This window comes from Diabrotica virgifera, chromosome 2 (assembly GCF_917563875.1).
Source record: "Diabrotica virgifera virgifera chromosome 2, PGI_DIABVI_V3a".
Lineage (NCBI taxonomy): Eukaryota > Metazoa > Arthropoda > Insecta > Coleoptera > Chrysomelidae > Diabrotica > Diabrotica virgifera.
This window is the reverse complement of record NC_065444.1, coordinates 79,647,429-79,667,229: the sequence shown is the minus strand read 5'-3', so window position 1 is coordinate 79,667,229 and position 19,801 is coordinate 79,647,429. Positions and strand designations below refer to the sequence as shown.

The 19,801-nt window shown below is 31.8% G+C and overlaps 1 protein-coding gene across 1 annotated transcript in view; it reads right to left on the bottom strand.

Moving 5' to 3' along the window:
- The window catches only part of LOC114331610 (general odorant-binding protein 72-like), a 30,298-nt gene extending 16,310 nt beyond the window's left edge, over window positions 1-13,988 (bottom strand). Inside the window, exons 1-2 of the mRNA XM_028281221.1 lie at window positions 13,871-13,988; window positions 9,213-9,288 (exon numbers count right to left, since the gene is read on the bottom strand). Coding sequence (XP_028137022.1) covers window positions 9,213-9,288; window positions 13,871-13,930 — 136 coding nt within the window. The 5' untranslated portion in view covers window positions 13,931-13,988. The remainder of the gene's footprint in view (window positions 1-9,212; window positions 9,289-13,870) is intronic.
- Between the last annotated feature and the right edge of the window lie 5,813 nt (window positions 13,989-19,801).

The following is a 19,801-nucleotide window of genomic DNA, read 5'->3' as shown; positions in this document are numbered from 1 at the left end:
TCTTTTAAAAGAAGCTCCCTGCCGCTGTTCTTCGATTGCCGTTTTTACAATTTAATTTAGTTTAATATTTCCCAAGATATTCTATTTGTTTATAAGCCAAAAACTTGTTTATAATTTTAAAATATTCCTGAGGCCGCTTAAATAGTCCAATTTCAATTCTGTAAAGTACATTAGATAGGTATAGTGTCTTTTTATGAAAAAATCATAGTTATTCTTATGTGTCATAATTATTGTCGTTATTATAGCGACCGTAAATTTTCAATTAACAATTCAACTGTTGCTAAACTGTTCATTCAATTTCCATCGGCTTCTGGAATTATAATCTATACAAAAAGGGCTTTTACATTACCAAGTTATTTAATTATTGATTAACAATTACTTATATAAAATTTTAGTTGAAAATTAAAGATTTTGTTGGAAAAACCCGCTTTTACGGGGAAAGTTTTCGTCGAAGTGAATCGGGAAAAACACGTCTCAATGCAGAATTTAATTGCGGTGAATTTTTATTTGGGTGTTTTTGGTGTAAAGTTAAAATTTTTGGAGTTATAGAGCAAAAATTGAAAAAAACACGATTTTCGGGCGCCATTTTGTTTATAAAAAAAGTATCACACTATCTGCGGACTTTGCATACCTATATTATTAATACATACAATAATCAGATTCGATTCCAGCAATAAAATTGCTGGTAAATAACTTTTCCTTGTATTTTGCTAATTAGCCCAGAGTATAAGTAGAAATGTTCTTGTGTAATAATGTAGCAAAATTATTCTTATTAAATAAATATCTAATACAAAATATAAACCATAACAATATGCATCGGTCAGACGGCTCAGTTAGCTGAGGCGCAGTCGATCGACAAGTTTAGTGGATTTGCGATCGAGGTTCGAGCCCCAGCCCGGTCATTTGAAATTAATAAAAAGGCCAAAGTCGTAGTATAAAATTCAATAGAATCTACAACTTGGTCTGGAATAAACTGGTGTCTGATCGGCCTATGGCGAAGCGGTAACGGTACGGCAGGGATAAGGGCTTGCAGCTTGGTGATACTTCTTGATGATACTCCTCCATAGATCCCTACCGCTTTGGTGCCTAATAACGGTGTATATATTGTTATGATCTGCTTTTTATTAATTTTATATTAATTATTATTTATCTGATTAATTATTTAATTGTCGCAAATCATACATAAATATGAATAAAAAATCTCAGGGTGTCTTTTTATACTATTAATAAAAATCTAAATTATCTCACGTTATACTTATCTTCTCTCGTGGGTTCAGTATCTCTTAGTTGATCCTAATCGGGATAAAATAGGGAAAAGAAATAAAGCAAAATATTAAAATAAACATAAAGAATTGTCTTTTATATGTCAAAATCAATACTCTAAAATCTATCAAATCTAAAACCTGTGGACACAGATGTCCGAATGAAATCTTTACCACTTAAATTTATTATAGTTAAAAAAAACAATTTATCGGTTTTGTTCCCGATGACTTTGGTAAAACAAACTAAACAAAGCAAATTTATGTATTCGCAAGATTAGCTATACTTCCTATTTACTTTTAGAAATATTGGAATTTTAATTCATATGCCTTTTATTCAAAATTTTAGTTTCCGAACATAAAAATATCTTTCACATAAGTTGACTGACCTTTTGCTTCACTCACTCTGATGTCTTCTCGTGACCCAAAACAGCTCTCCCTCGTTGACTATGTTAAAGGCTACTCATCAAAGCCCTCTCCGTTCTCCAGCTTCAAAACTATCAGCATACCAGCACCAATTCTCCAACAAGCCGGGCCTCTTTTGACACGTACTCGATTCAAACAAAACTCCAAAAATTCTCTGCTCTCCTTCTCACAATAATACAGAATCAAAGAGGTATTTCGTCTCAATTTGATCTGTCTCTCGTTCCACTTTTCACCACTATTCTCCACTATCAAACAACCACTGGTATTTGCTAACTACTTATCCACCAAAACGTCGACCGCTCCTCAGCGATGCCAAATAACATAATGACTTCTTTTTCAAACTCTCTCAATCATTTAAACCACTTTTCCCCTTCCAACTTGCCAAGAATCAGAAACAATCTTTTCCATTCGACAAACAAACAGTCATTTTCAAAATTATTCCGACCATCCTAATTACTTTCGGGGAAATTCTACAACATTTACTCGGGTTGAAACAAATATTAAAATTCCAAACTTTCTTTTAAACCACCTTTTCTAGAAATTGATAATTACCTATACCTGTGGATTCTATAGTCCCCGTAATAAACAATCTATTTCCATTTTAAAAACTAAATACATCGTCCTTTTCACTTTAATTATTCACAAAAGTCTTTAATGGTCATCGGAAAGCTCATTAAAAGAGAAATCCACTTACATCCAAACTAAATTCTAATAAATATTTACATCTCAATATACAGGGTGTATCAAATTTATGTGCCCGCGTTATTTAAAAAAATTTAATTTAATTTTCATTTTGCTTTTGATTGATAAATTGAAAACACAATAATATATACAATATGAAAACGGCCGTAGCTCAACGGCATGATCACTTGCCTCATACGCCAGAGCACGCGGGTTCGAGCCCTGCCAACGACAATCAATTTTTCATTTCTAAAAAATGATACGAGCCGTTTCACCGTGGATCGGAGAGCACGTTAAGCCGCAGGTCCCCCTGGGCTAGTGTACATCGATACTATGAAACTTACTATATAGTTACTTGAAACAGGGTTAAAGGTGTAAGTGGCGCCGGAACAATCCGAAAGGATCTCCCCGGCAAAAATGCCATACGATATTATTATTATTATACAGTGATGAGCGCGCTAATAACCGGTATAATAGCGCAAAAGATGGAAAACATAATACATTGCGAAACAAAAAGAGATAAAACTAGTGGATATGGAAATAATCGTTATAAACGGATAAATAATTAACATTGCATTACATCGTGTCCCACCTTTAGATGTATCAGAGGAGTATGACAACTGTCATTGTAACAGTAGAATTTTATAAAATTCTATAAAATTTTATAAAATTCTACTGTCACAGACGGCTAAAGGTGGGAAACTATGTAATATATTGTTAATTTATACGTTTTTAACAATCATTTCCACCTCCACTACTTTCATCTCTTTTTGTTTCGCAATGTGTTTATGTTTCCATCTTTTGAGCTATTTTGCCAGTTATTAGCGCGATCATCACTGTGTTACCGACCAAACCCGATTTCAGGACAAACTAGTTTGTCCTAAGCGCGTTAAGATAAACTAGTATGGTCTAGGCCAAACTTCAACAATAATAAGTGTTCAGAAAAAAAATTTTTTTAGCTCTTATACAGTATGTCTGCGTAACTTGGAACCCATTGATAACTTCTTTATTATCAGTTTTACGAAAAAAAGTTATTCTTTATAAAATACTCTGCATCGTATATAATCTAAGATGCATTCATCAAATATGGATTTTACACGAGGTATGTCAAAAAATATGAATTTCACTCAAGAGTAAAGTATCGTTAAATTTCACAATATCGAAAACTGTTATTAAGAAAAGTTGTTTGGAATTAAATAATTTGTTTTAGTGTTCAGTTACATCCTTCTAATTAAAATATTGTGAATAATAAAGGCACTTAACTCTTACGAAAAATTCATATTTTACATACCTCGTATAAAATTAAAAAAGTTTAATATTTGATGGTTGTATCTTAGATTTTAGGCCAGGGAGAGCATTTTATGAAGAATAACTTTTTTTCGCAAAAGTGATAATAAAATAGTTATCATAATTGTAATAAAATGATGATAAGTATCCGTAATTTGAGAAATAATTGAAAAAAATTTTTCGATTAGAATAATGTAATTGTATATTTAAACATAGTTTTTAATTTCAAACAACTTTTTATAAAAGCATTTTTTGATATTCTGAAATATAAAGGTACTTTACTCTTTAACGAAGTTCATATTTTTGACATAACTCGTATAAAATTGATAAAATTTGATATCTGATAGTTGAGTTTTAGATTTTTGACTATCCAGAGTATTTTATGAAAATTAGTTTTTTTTCGTAAAATTGATAATAAAAAAGTTTTCCATATGGTTCCTAGCTACGCAGACATACTGTATAAGAGCTTCTGTATAACAATTTTCAAATTGCAATGCCATATTCGGATTCAGTATAATCAAAAACAAAATAGAAACATATTTGATCAAAGTAAAATGATGAATTTAACGATATTTTAAGATTATTAATACAAAACAATTGTTATTGTTTAAACAAATATTAATAAACAATTAGCTGCCAAATCCGCGAGTAGAACTTTTTACTTTAACATGTGTATAAACTAACAAAAAAAGTTTTAGAAAAATATAAGCTTGTTTGAATTTTTCCGAAACAATGCATTTTTTCGTTCTAATTGCACTCCCCTAAATGGGAAAAAGCCAAGAAGAAGAAAGTAATTCGGCGAACTAGTACGGCTTAATATAAATAATAAATTGAATAAATTACTTTGTTCTTGGAAAAATAATAATTTTTATTAAAATTATAATTATTCCTAACAAATAACAAACATTAATATTGAGATATTCACAGACGGACATACAACCTAGGTCAAATTTCTCACCTTTAGTACCATCATTGGATTATAAGCTTTCATTTGACACCTCATTTGTCATGCTACCTGGTATAATGACGGAGAAGTTGAGTTCACGGACAGACAGACAGACGGACGAATGGACGGATAGACGGACGTGGATAATTCAAGGTTTTCACATTTTTTCAAAATTGGTGAAAACAATATTAATTCGTACTCGATTTTATTCGTAAGTGTATATTTTCTTTTAATTTTTGGAGAAAACCTCATTCTTTTATTTATTATTTTAAATATTATTTAATTATACAAGAATATATTGATTTACAGCATGTATCAATATCTTTATTCGATGTATCATATGATACAATATACCGATGTATAATAATTTTTTGCCATCACTGTTGGGACGTGATTTGGGAATTCCCCGCATGTAAACGTCCTTACATGTTCGCTAAATTACTTTCGACTCGGCTAAATTGGTTTAGACTAGACCGTACTAGTTTATCCTGAAGTGCGAGTCTTTATTATATCAGGATAAACTAGTTTGACCTAGGCCAAACTAGTTTGGCCCGAAGTGTATGTATTTATATCAGGATAAACTAGTTTGGCCTAGGACAAACTAGTTTGGCCTACGCGCGATAGGATAAACTAGTTTGGTCTAGGCCAAACTAGTTTGTTCTGAAATCGGGTTTGGCCGGTAACAACTGTATACAATATCATTGATTAATAAGTACATATGGAATATTTATAATCAATGACAATATGCAATAAATGTACAGCTCCCGGAGCCAACCATGGCTGGTGAGAGAAATCGTGTCTGTTTAGAGAATGTAGAGTTTAGGTGGGCGTACGACCGTCGACAGCGTTTCTCGTCAGCCATGGTTCGTTCCGGGAGCTGTACCAATTAATGTGATATTATAAAAATAAGTCTAAAGCAGATTTTCAAAATATCCACCTTCAACGCCTATGCAAGTTTGTAGCCGACTCTCATTTGTTAACATTTCTAAATCAATAATTATTAAAATCTTCCTTCTCTGTTTTATTTTTCATATCATCTGGCATTGTGAGATTGCTTCTGGTACAGAAGGTTTGTTATATAGTCCCAAAATGAATAAGAATAAATTTCTTGACAATTTCGGTGATCGCTGTGGCCAAACAGTTGGTCTTCCTCTCCTCTGCCCATTCACATCGGAGGAAAGTTATTGAGAGATGAATGTGGATGAGACTAAGGGTATAGGATCGGTCCATGTTATCGTACATAAACTGAGTTACACACAAACTAGGTTAGGTACAGCAAAGTTTCTTAACAATGGGGTGCTCGCCTTTTGTCAGAGGACCAAAAAAGCCTGCGTAGATTTTATATTTGCAACATCTTAAGGAATACAGACGGATACAGAATAATACTGACTTTCGTTAATAATTGCTGGCGAAGAATTAAAGTGACATTATTATCTTACATTAACTTGCCATCAAGCAATAAGACCGAAATGTCCAGATAAGCTTACACATGTTGTCATCCTTTTACACGATTGACAATGATTGGCGTCGTGTTGCCAAAGTAGTGAAAGACAATCTACAACGAAAGAGATGGAGGATAGTAGAGCATCCATCCTATAGCTCCGATTTATCGCCTTGTGATTTTCACATCTTTGGGCCACTTAAAAAGGCGCTAAGAGGTCGTAGAGTCGGACAAAGAAGTACAAAATGCGGTAAGGGAGTTCTTTGAATAACAGAGAAATAAGGTCATTTTCAACGGAAGGTCCGACAACTTTTGAATTTCCTGTACCCAATCAAAATATGTATCATATACAGATCGAATTAAAAAATGAAAGGGCATTTGCAAAATGCAATTGAAATATTCTGATGTAGCTATGTATATTAAAGTATAAGTGGACATTGAGGTCTTTGAGCTAGTGCAAGTATAGAACAAGTGTTTTAAAGACCAGTATCCACGAATACTTACGCTATTTTTTTATTTGTACACTTTGAAATCATGTAGGTACCTACTATCGTAAAATGGTTGAATTTGTGATGTCAGTATATACCTTTCGTTGTTGTGGAAATGAGACAAACAAAAATTAATTTGCAATCTATCACATATGATTAATTGTTATTGTTGTAAATTGCTTAAAAATCAGTTCTAACATTGATAAGGTACTTAAATAGTAAAGCAAAATCGCGGTTAATACCGTAAAAATCGGAAGATACTTATAAAAAAGAATACAAATTCACTAAATGGATGAAAGAGCAAAAGGTAACAGAAACAGATGAACGAGTTGTTCTTGCTTATCTTTAGAAAATGTCGGAACAGTACAAGCCGTCGACTATGTGGGAAGGGATATTTCAAACCAACTGTACTTTTTACATTAATTTAAAAGATTAAGATTTTCAATTATTGAATAAAGCTTTTGAAGCATTTGTTATTAATACTTCATTCATATTTTATTTATTTGACGTTGCCAGGTCCGCCATAAGCGGGCGTGCAAGGGGTGTACCGCACAAGGGCGGCATGTCCAGGGGGCGGCAAATCAAAACCCAAACAAACAGAACGAGTAAGGACGGAGAGCAATTACTATTTTCTTTTATACGAAATATAGCGTCAGCGAAATCACCAACTGAAAATGTAATAGTTTACTTTTTATAAAAGTCTGTCAATGTATCTGATTTCATTTCAGCTGAATACGTACGTTTGAAAATATAACTATATTCAGAACCTGGGATATAAGCAAAATAGCACTTAACTTATCCGCTCGCATTTGTTTAGATAATAAATTTCAAGAACATTATATTTTGCCTCTGTTTCATTTACTATTAAACATTTTTTATCGCCTTATTCATTGATGCTGTGCTTGTGCCTTTGTCCCTAAACTCTTGTTCTGTGAAAATCCTACTTATTTTAACACCCTAAATGAAATTAATCGTTACCGTTACCGCTTTACTTTATAGGTATATGTATTGTTTATATTATGATCTGTAAGTTTGACCGGTTCGAAGTGCATGTTTTTGAAAAAAAAAATGGTTCTATATTAAAAAAAAGTTTTTAAACTTTTGGAAAAATGTTGTTTTTTAACGTAAAAAGTATTAGTGATACAAAAAATCTCAGAGTAAAAAATGTAGTTTTTGCTTTTATAGATATTTTAGTTTTTATTTTGTTTTTCTGTAAGAGAAAAATTGGTTAAGATATGGATATTTCGTTCAAGCCCTTTTAACTAAAACCATTTCAAAAATAAGCACTTAAGCACACGGTGAAACTTACAGATAATATAAAATATATATAGTAAAAAGTACTGTTTGTAAAGCGGTAACGATTAATTTAATTTGGGGCGCTAAATATGGGGAGATCTTCACGATATTTTTACCAAAGGAGCCAACTTTATTTTGAGGCTAACTCGCTTAGTTTTGATGCTAGAAACTTTTATAAAACATAAAAATAATGCTTTTTGTAAACACTTTAAAAAGTTTTAATGGGCTTTTCCCCGAAAAGAGCTTCATTTTTTGGTAATTTCACGTTGAAATATTCGATTTATAATTTGACGGATAAGAGCGTTTTTTTCATAAGCTACAAATTTGCTTTTACTGATTCTATAGAATACGAATGTACCATTTTCTCTTTTTTTTTCATATGCTACATTTTGTCTAAGAATATTGTTTTCGATAAAATAGTATTTTATCGAAATTTTTTGAGTATTTGCGAAAAACTGCCTGAAAACGTGTTTTCTTTTGTTGAAAAGTAAACATTTTTAGTCTCAAATGACTCTAGTACTACTGAATTAACCTAGTACCTATGTTAAAAAACTCTATAGAACAAAAGTGGCTTAAAGTTAGTCAGTTTATCTGTTTCAGGACTTATTTTAGACGACGTATATTTTTTTCACCCCCGAGAAGGATTGACTTTCACCCCCCAAGTAAAAGCAACCAACGGCAAAAGTTCAACTTTGAAGTGGAAGATGAGTAGAACCTAAATCCAAATTTTCATGCAATTAGGAGTTGACCCTGAAAATTATACGGTATCGCCGTATTTCTCGTTAATTTATTGGAGCTTTATTAAATTTTAAAGGCGTGTTTCTTTTTATCCTTTAAATCATTTTGCTTAAAACCATTTTTTTAATTATAAAATAATTACATTTATGTAATTAGGTATTTGAGTTATTTTATTTTTTAAATTATAATAATTATAAAAATTTGTACTTTTTTGTATTGTATTTTTAAAACAAGCAATCATTTAAATAATTTGGTAAAAACTTGTATTTTTTAAGAATATAATAATTACATTTTTGTTTTGTAGTAAGTGTTTCTTAGGAATATTAATGTATAGTTTTAAAATATTGTATTGCAAATTATCATTATTAAATGGTTATTATTTGTGAAGTATTCTTTCTCTTTTTTCATACCCTTATGTATGTAAGAAAACTAAGGGACTTTCTGAAAGGCCAATCTAAATAGTTATAGTTAAAGAGGGGGCGGCATAATTGGAATTGCACACGGGCAGCCAAACTGTTAGCGGCGGCTCTGGACGTTACCATGGTAACTTTAAAATACGCGCGTTTGTGAAAGTTGAATTTAAACACGCTGAGGCGTACTTTAAACAAACAAAATGGGGTACCAATAAAAAAAAGTTTGTTTAAACTTACCTGGAGCCACATTTGCTTTATTCATGCATGTATTTCGGACCAGTTTTTTAGTTGCATTAATTTGTTTTTCAGACATCTGTAAAAAAGGATTGATAAAGTAATATCCGGATTAGTACTATTTGTCTTTTAAACTATAATATTGTGACAACTTCGTTTTTGTTTAGATAACTATATTAACGGGATGAAACCACAACAATTCCAAAATTAAAAATTCTTTGTTTAACGTTTCGGCTTTCAGAAAAGAAGATCCTTCCTTTTGTTAACAATATTATAAACATAGTTGGCAGATAGCTGACCTATTATTGCTTATTTAGCTTTACGTTCCTTGAAGTCCTTCTTCTTGTAGTGTATATCCGTTGCCGATTATTATGGCAATCTGTACTTTGCACACTGCTGCTCTGTAAAGATTTGTGGTTGTTCTTTTGTACCACGTACGTAAATTTTTCAGACTTCGCCTTGTTGTTCCTCGTTTTCCTTCTACTCTTCCCTGTAAAATTAGTTCGCTCTTCCTCATGATATGACCGAGATATTCGATTTTGGCTTTTTATTGTAGTTGACAGCTCTTTTTCTTTTTGTATTCCTAATATAACACCCTGATTAGTAATGGGGTCGGTATACAGGGGCGTAACAGAGGCCCCCGCAGCATGAAGCTTGCGTCGGGGCCCAAATATGCCAGGGGCCCCATCTTGTCGTCTAATATATGTAAAAAGGTGTTATTGTTATATTATTTAAGTTGTAAGTTGTCATAAGGAGTGCAGTAAATGACCGTTTTGGAGTGTAATTATCAGCATTACGACTTACGACGTATTTGCTTGGCAATTTGGATTTAGATTCTACTTATCCTACACTTCAAAGTTGGAGTTGTGCCGTTGGTTGCTTTTACTTGGGAGGTGAGAGTCACCCCTTCTCGGGGGTGAAAAACATACGTTTAAAATTAGTCCGGAAATGGATAAATTGACTAATTATAATCAATTTTTGTTCTACAGAGCTTCTTTATTCAAGTCAATACTTTTCAAGTGACTTGCGAGTGAATATGTTTATTTTTCAAGAAAAAAAACACGTATTCGGCGGTTTTTCGCAAATAACTGAGAAAATAAGTATTATATCGAAATAAATATTATCGAAAAATTATCGAAAAAATATTTTTAGCAAAAATGTAACTCAAAAAAAAACAAAAAAAATGGTGTACCCATTCATGAAGTATATCGACACAGTAAAAGGAAAGTTGTAGCTATTGAAAAATTGTTACACATATCCCGCTTGCTACGAGAGAAATGTTTTTAACTTTGTGCTAAACGGTAGTAAAGGTTGAGGTAAAATGTGAGGTAACCTAAGCTATGCATGTATCATAAGAAACGTTCATGGCCCCCGAAAATCGGTCTTGGATCCGCCCTTGAGTATTAGTGATACGAAAAATCTCAAAGAGTAAAGAACTGTAGGTTTGGATTTTATAAATATTTTGGTTTTATTTTGTTTTTCTGTAAGACAAAAATTGCTTAAGATATGGCTGTTCAAAATTTCCATATACTCGTAATAGTGACTCGTTACAGCCCTTTCAAATAAAACCCATTTAAAAATCAGCACTTTGAACTGGTAAAACTAACAGGTCGTATAAAAAAAACTTAGGTAATTTGTAAAGCGGTAATGATTAGTTTCATTTGGGGTGCTAAATAGGGGCAGATTGTCACAATTTTTTTTTTACCAAAAAAGGCTTTAACTATATTTTGAGCGTAACTCGCTTAGTTTTGATAATAGAAATTTTTATAAAAAGTAAAAATACCTAAAACTTTTTTAAAACGCTTAAAACAGTTTTAATGAGTTTTCCTCGAAAAGTGCTTCATTTTTTGGTTATTTCACGTTGAAATATTCGATTTGGAATTTGACTAATAAGAACAATTTTTCATGAGCTACAAAGGGCCTAGCCGGGTAAGATGATGAAAAGTGCCCCCAACCCGATTCGAATTCCATATAGGTCACCGTTTGCATATATAGTGAAATTAACTCACTGAAATTTTTAGCCCTCTAGGTGGTCATGTTACCCACCTAGTCTAATTAGGGTTTTTAGGTTTTTATTTTTTATCTCAGCCGCATCGAGAACTAGCGAAAAACTTTAAATAAAAAAGTTGTAAGCTTTAAAAAGTTCTGTACGAAAAAAATTTTGTTTTTAATTTTTGGCGGGAAATTTAAATTTTAGAACGATTTCAAAATTTTAAATGAGTATAAAAAAATAACTAAGACATTCGTTTTCACGAAAAAAATATATAATGTGTATTTTTGCATAATGTTTTACCCTGAATTTTTTCAAATTTTTAAAATTGGTGAAACGCACCTTTAAAAATAAAAAACCGCATTTTTCGGTTTTTTTTTTTCGTTTTTTGATACAATGTTATACATATTTTTCAAAAAAGGTAACACCGTCACTGGAGTAGGTAAAAAACTGAAAAATAATTGGGGTTTGCTTAATAAAAAATTTTTGTAACGCCATCCATTTTCAAGATACAGGGCGTTGAAGAAAACAAAATTTTACACATTTTTTAAGATTTTGCCGAAACTACTGGCAACATTGTAATAAAATTTGGCGAGTTTTAAGAGGTAGTTGTTGTTTATTGTTTGATATACAATTAAGAATTTTATATTTATTATTGGCGCGCATAGGGGTAATGGTCTGAACTTTTTAAAGAAAAAAGATAGTACGCCACTGACATATTTCAAACTAACAATCGTTTTTGAATTCCTCGTTCAATTGGTGACAAAAAATCTATCTTCCTATTTTTTCATATGACGCGCCATTTTTATTCAAAAAATAAAACATCTTACCCGTTACAAAGTATTCAAACTTCTATGAAATAAAATACTAATTAGTAGTTTCTACATCTACATAAACTGGTTAGAACATTTATTATAAAAACTAATTCGAATACTTTGGAAGCGTTAAGATATTTTATTTTTTGCAGAAAAATGGCGCCTCGTATGAAAAAATAGGAAGATAGGTTTTTTGTCACAAATTGAACGAGGAATACAAAAACGATTGTTAATTCTATGTGATTGTTAATGTCAGTGGCGTACTATCTTTTTTCTTTAAATATTCAGACCATTATCCATATGCGCGCCAATGATAAATATAAAATTCTTAATTGTATGTCAAAAAATGCACAACAACTACCTCTTAAAACTCGCCAAATTTTATTACAATGTTGCCAGTAGTTTCGGCAAAATCGTAAAAAATGTGTAAAATTTTGTTTTCTTCAACGCCCTGTATCTTGAAAATGGATGGCGTTACAAAAAATTTTTATTAAGCAAACCCCAATTATTTTTCAGTTTTTCACCTAGTTCAGTGATGGTGTTACCTTTTTTGAAAAATATGTATAAAATTGTATCAAAAAACGAAAAAAAAAACCGAAAAAATTCGGTTTTTTATTTATAAAGGTGCGTTTCACCAATTTTAAAAATTTGAAAAAATTCAGGGTGAAACATTATGCAAAAATACACGTTATATATTTTTCTCGTGAAAACGAATGTCTTAGTTATTTTTTTATACTCATTTAAAATTTTGAAATCGTTCTAAAATTTAAATTTCCCGCCAAAAATTAAAAGCAAAATTTTTTTCTGACAGAACTTTTTAAATCTTATGATTTTTTTATTTAAAGTTTTTCGCTAGTTCTCGATGCAGCTGAGATAAAAAATAAAAACATAAAAACCCTAATTAGGCTCTAGTGGGTCACATGACCACCTAGGGGGCTAAAAATTTCAGTGGGTTAATTTCACTATATATGCTAAACGGTGACCTATATGGAATTCGAATCGGGTTGGGGGCACTTTTCATCATCTTACCCGGCTAGGCCCTTTGCATTTACTGGGTCGATAGACTTCATTTTTGTATAAGCTACATTTTTGCTACTTACTTCGAATTCTTACTTTTTGAGTTACATATTTGCGAAAAACCGCCTGAAAACGTGGATTTTTTTGTCGAACAATGTTGAACATTTTCACTCGCAAATAAATCGAAAAGTATTGATTGGACCACTTTGGTGGTGACAGTAAAAATTACTCGGTATCGCCGTATTTCACGTTTATTTACTGGGATATAATACATACATATAAGTTTTTGTTACACATGTCGCATTTAATAATTTTTTAAAGGTGGCCCCATTTCCAAGTCTGCGTGGGGCCCCGACGGATTTTGTTACGTCACTGTCGGTATAAGATATCTTCAGGATTCGACGATAAAGCCACATTTTGAAAGCATCAATTTTCTTGCAGGTGACGTCTGGGAAAGTCCGCGATATGGACTGCTGCAACTAATTTTACAGGGAACGGTAGAAGGAAAACGATCGCCAGGAAGGCGAAGGATGTCATGGCTGAAAATGTACATACGTGGTTCAACACAACAACCAGAAAGCTTTTCAGAGCAGCAGTGTACAAAGTACAGATTGCCATGATGGTCGCCAACATCCGAAACGGATAGGCACTACAAGAAGAAGAAGAAGAAGAAGTAATTTAATTACCTATTCTGTAATGTAACCCGTAGGCTAAATAAAAAATAGCTGAAATTACGCGGAATTTGCAAAAGAAAAATAAATTGAAAAATTTTATTAACCGACGATATAATACCATCATTTTGAGAAAATTAAAAAATTATTAAAAGAATCAAAACTCACCGCACAAAATCCATAGTGTACTGCCAAAACTACGCACAATCCCACCACAATCTTCTTCATTGTTAAATTTGATTACCAATCCAAACGGTCTTTATTTTTATATACCTTTTATTTAATCACTACTTCCTTCTAAACAATTTAATAATCAATTATCAATGCATGAATGAAAAATTACTGAAACGACTACCTTTGCCTTTAATTGCTCCTAAAGACCAATGATTTTCGACGTCGTTTAAGAAAAGAAAATTATACGGTGAGACGGAAATGTTTAGGTCTTAATTTTTTTAATTGGCATTTATTAAGTACATTGTGTGTATTTTGTATTTAGATAAAAGAATATGAATGGGTTCCTGTAAACAATTGTCAATTCATAATAGTCATGAACGAATTGATTAGAAATACTTGAGAAAGAACCAGCCAAATACGGACAATATTAGGATACAAAAGATTACAGCCAGTAAAAATATGAGTCTTACATTATGCGGATGACATGGTCCTTATAGTAGATTTCGTGACCAAAATGCAAAAACTTATGAACGTGTGGACAGAGACAATAGAGAAACTAAAAATGGAAATTAACACCAAGAAAATTAAAATTATGGTCATCAGCGAAAAGGAAGAAATCAAATACATATAATATGAAAAAATACTCGATTGGAAATAGTTACCGCATATTATTATGTTGGAAGTATAATTACCAATGATTGAAAAATAGCCCCTTAGAGGCAACCAAAGCTATGAGGCCCCTTAAGAAAAAGTTACTTTTTTATGGTTTGAGATTTTTGGTATCTCTAATAATTTTTAAGTTATTTTGAAAAAAAGCATTTTTTTAAGTTTTTTTTGAAAAAGATCAAAGATTTTAATTTTTTGTGAAAAAAATACATGTTTTAAATGGTTTTAAACTTATTATTACCAAAATTAAAGCTAATAAAAAATACAATATAAATTCCTTAATTAAAAACCTTTTAATAATAATATTAATTCAAAGTTCTAGTTAATTGAAAGTCTATTTTTTTCTTGCAAGTACCTACTTAAATCTATTATCCGTAAATAGGTACAAATGACCTGCGTCGTAAAAACTGTACAATCAATAATTTTCAACCGGATTATAGGTACATATTCAAGCTTAAATATCGGGAACACGATGTATTTTATAAAAAAATATACTTATTATAAACACTGGTCAAAGTAATGGTAGGGGAGCCCAAGCGGGGATTTTTGCAGTTACTCGAGCGCGACAGATTATCATATGGTGAGAAACCTGGTACCCTGCAGATGTACCTCTACCATATATTGGCTCTTAACACAGGGGAGTTCGTTAAAGGGGGCCCGAAAAAAAATCTATCCTTAAAAAAACTCGAAATTGTCAGATTAAGATAAGGTAAGTTAAGTACATGCAAAAGAGTGTATATTTCAAAAATCTGACGATTTGAGCCGGGCGTAAGGAAATGGGTGTGTCCCAAAGTTTCACAAGAAAAAAGCGAATATTTCGCGAAATGAATACAGATCGAAAAACTAAAAAATACGTACTCAATATTTTTTTAAAATCTATCGAATGATACCAAACACGACTTCCCAGGGAGAGGGGTGGGGGTAAATTTATTATTTTAAATACGAATCCCCCGATATTTCGCGAAATGAACATCAGATCGAAAAACTGTAAAATACACTTATTCAATATCTTTAAAAAAATCTATCTAATGGCACCAAACACGACCCCCACGGAGGTGGGGAGGGGGGTAACTTTAAAATCTTAAATAGGAGCCCCATTTTTTATTGCAGATTTGGATACCTTACGTAAAAATAAGTAACTTTTATTCGAAACATTTTTTCGAATTATGGATAGATGGCGTTATAATCGGAAAAAACGATTGTTGGAAATTAAATTAAAAAATGGCAAGCGCCCGCTAAAATGGAAAACTTTACTTAACTTTTTTGGTTTTAAAACCTACTCTTCACAACCCAATAGGTCCCCATAACGCTCGAGTGACTGCACATTTAGCATACTTTGCTCCCCTACCATAATCAGGTATACCTATGAAATGAATGAGTTAATATGTTTAATAATAACATCAAAATTAAGCAAGTTATGGTGAAAATAAGAGGACCCTTTCAAATTTTTTTAGAAAAAAGTGAAAAATAAAACATCGTTATTTCCACAAAAATTAAAATTTATAGTAATTCCTATGACTTTTTTTATTTTAGCATTAGTAAGAACCTCGAATATTTTGACGGGTTTAGAATGAATATTTTTGAAAAAAATATGATTTTTTCGTTTGGACGTTGGAAGAAACGGACTTTTTTCCTTTTTTTTCAAATCAATAGAAAATATGGTTTTTCTAATATAAATATCTTCGAGAACATGGAAAAGCTTTAAAATGGCGTATTACAAAGTTTGATATGCTCATTTATTTTTAATAAATTAATTTTTATAATATTATAATAAACTATAATAATAAGCCCCAATTATTTTTTCAATTTAATTGTGGCTTATTTCCCATCTAAATAGTTAATTATTGTTAAAATAATTGCGAAAAAAGTCGAAATTGCAAAAAAATTAATTTCACAATAACTATTATAAAAATTAGTGTACAGCGGTAAGTTAGGTTCAATCCAACTATTTTTGGCCCCAGAATATGTGATTAAATTTATGACCTGTATTGTATAATATGACTGTGATACAGACGATACTATGTACGAGTTAAAATGACTTTGCCGACAAAACATAATAGTAGGATAAACGCAAAGGAGATGAGACATCGACGAGCTATAGTAGACCAAATGGGATAGAATAAGAAATGGGACAATAAGAGGGATAGCCAAACAGGAACTAATAATGAACAAAATAATAAAGAGACTGGTATACCTATAATACCTATAATACTGTACCTATACATTATCTGATATGAATTAAACCGAGTAGACTAATAAGAAAAATTAACGAAACAAGAAATATTACAAAAAAAGGCAGACCGAGGAAAAATTTATATGTATACATCAAATTGTAGATGTGGAAAAGATTAAAAAAAAAAAGAAAACCGTTTGAAGAAATGGAAATAATAGCACAAAACAGAAAAGAATTGAAGAGGTGAGTGAATATGTAGCATATGTAACTAAACCCAAATCCGACACCTAAAAGGGCGCGGGCGTAAGGAAGGGAAGAAAGAAAGAAAGATAAAGGAATATGAATAATTTACTGTAAACAATTATTTTGAGGGCAGCTTGTGTTCGACTGAAATATCTAGAAGTCAATAGAAAATGAACTTTTGCTGCTTCATGGTTATCAACATGTATGAAGTCAGACTTATAAGCCTGTTATGTACGATTTTGCTAAGGTGTAATGTTTTTCCTGGTTTGGGAATAAACGCCACTCTTGCCCTTCTCCAATCTTTGGGAATGTATCCCAGGGCATGGCTAGCTCTAAATATTGCGATCAGGGGAACCATAATTAATTCAAGTCCCTCTTGATCGCTCCTAAAGGATTCGGAATCGGTCACCTTAGGGTCTCTATAGAATCCTGGTTCCGGTTTGACTGAGTTTATCCCAAAGGATATGTATGCATGATCCGATAAGTATAACGCATCCGACACATGTCAGTCAGATATTATGTCCCCAATCCCCGTAGAGCGTAGGCTTAGATCGATCCCTTTTTCCTTCATTTACTATTAGAATATAGTAAATGAAGTATTTCTAATAGTAAAATACAGTAGTATTTTACTATTAGAAAATTGTCTGATATTTCATTATTTACGTTAACTTGGTTTTCTATTCTTCGCAGTGTTAGTTGTATCATTCTCATGATTTTTCTAGTTATTTATTCAAATTATTTCTAGTTCTTTAAGTGATTTATACAGCTCTCTACTTTTCATTATGGATTGCTGGTTTAAAATTTATAAATATTATTATGTTCGGTTTTTGGTATTGCTAGCTTTCCTCTAGTCTATCCTTCGGCAAGAAAATCTGTTCTGTTGTGCTTCTTCCTTGTCTAAAACCCGCTTAGTGTTCACAAATTCTATCTTCCATTCTTTTTTAGTGTATTCTTTATATGTATTTGCAATATTTTGTATGTGAGGTTTAGCAGCCTGCCTCACTATCTATGAGATTGTCTTTGACAATCTTTGATATAGATATGCATTCATTTATCTCATCACACCATTCAACTCTAAATTGCTCTAAATGCATTATACAGGGTGTCCCCGAAAATAGAGCGCTCCTTAAAGGTATAGGTAGAAGACACAATGTAGAGTAAAAGTCTTATAACATTTTTTTCTAAATTCAGCCGTTTGACCAAAAAACGAAAAGACATATTTTGGTATGCAAATTGAAGTCTGGCAAAAAAGCGCTATATTACTATATATATATTACTATGTAATTTAGTTCATTAGTAAATGATGATTTGTGGGAGGTGGCTCTGAAACTGGAGACGGAGTTCCACAAGATGCATGGTAACTCTTTATCTAAAGAGGAGAACATTTTTCACAAATTAGCTGATAAAACAATGTCACAAATAACAACTACATCAGTGCCTTACGAAGTTGTCCTTTACTTCGCTAAAACTCGAAGTTATATTAGGCTACGAGAGTTAAATAGAAAAATTAGTTTAAAAATGCTCAAAGGATCCTAGAGAAGAAAATGTCAAAATTAACCAATTTTAAAATATAATAGTATTTTATTTTTTTTTTTTGTTCTCTTGCAATAAATTAAAGTGGAACTTCGACAAATCGGATTAATCATCGGGACCGCGGCCGTTTCGGGTTATCGAAAATCCGGGTTAGCCGGAGAATATGGTAAAAATTATGAAATACATGTGCACAGTACATCTAAATTACGTACAGGTGTATACAGTATTGTTTATTTCTTGGTAAAAAATTCAGTCAACGTGAAAAAGTGGCCGGACTCCGGACTTCCGGGTTATCAGAGGCCCACTTATCGGGGTTCCACTGTATTCTATAAAATGTCTGCATTTTTTCTTTCCTTTTTTTGGTAGGACGATATAACTAATAGTATTATTTATAACATCAATGTTATTCTTTTCTTGAAAATATTTTTTAATAAGCTGGCAATTTAAAAGAGAAAACATTTCATCAGGTTATTAAGACAATACTGCATAAAAAGTATTTATAGTATTCTTATTCTTGAATTAATAATCAAGGCTTATTCTTATTATTTTTGGACGTATTTCCTCGAAAATAATTTTCAAATACATTTTTAATGAACAACGTTTAGGTGGACAAATTTTAAATCCCTAGGAATAATAATAGTACATAAAACTATTTTCTCTTATAATCATTTTTAATCAAAAAATCAGACGCTATCATTTTAAATTCGATAAAACTGGAACGTATCTCCTAAAAATGATATGCATTTACAAAGCATTCTCCTCGCGCGTGACGTCACAACAGCGAGAGAGATGCGCCTCTGCATACCGTCTGTAGGTGTAGAGATAGTGCAAACACTCCTGACCATGGATCTGCGCGAAGGCGGAGTCAAAATCACGTAAAGGCTACTGCACCGTGGTCAGGAGTGTTTACACTATCTCTACCGTGTATTATATCCATACCTTAAGAGGAAACAGTAGCGATCAACAGGTAGCGAAAACGCGTTCCAAGATTGCGGCTGTAATTTTGAATATTTTTTCGAGATATTTGGCACACGTATTCGTAATATAATAAAGAATGGCGGTACAGAGCCCAATTTGAAAAATATATTAATATGTGGAAATTACTCTGTAATTAAATACAATATTAAAAAAACGAGCCTGTACCGCCATTAAGAAGAACAAAAAAATACACTTTCTTCAAATAAACTTTTTTATCCGATGCCTAGATTTTGTGTCATTTTGGAACTACTAAAATTTTTTATTTCATTAGTAGTTCCAAAATGACACAAAATCCAGGCATCGGATAAAAAAGTTTATTTGAAGAAAGTGTA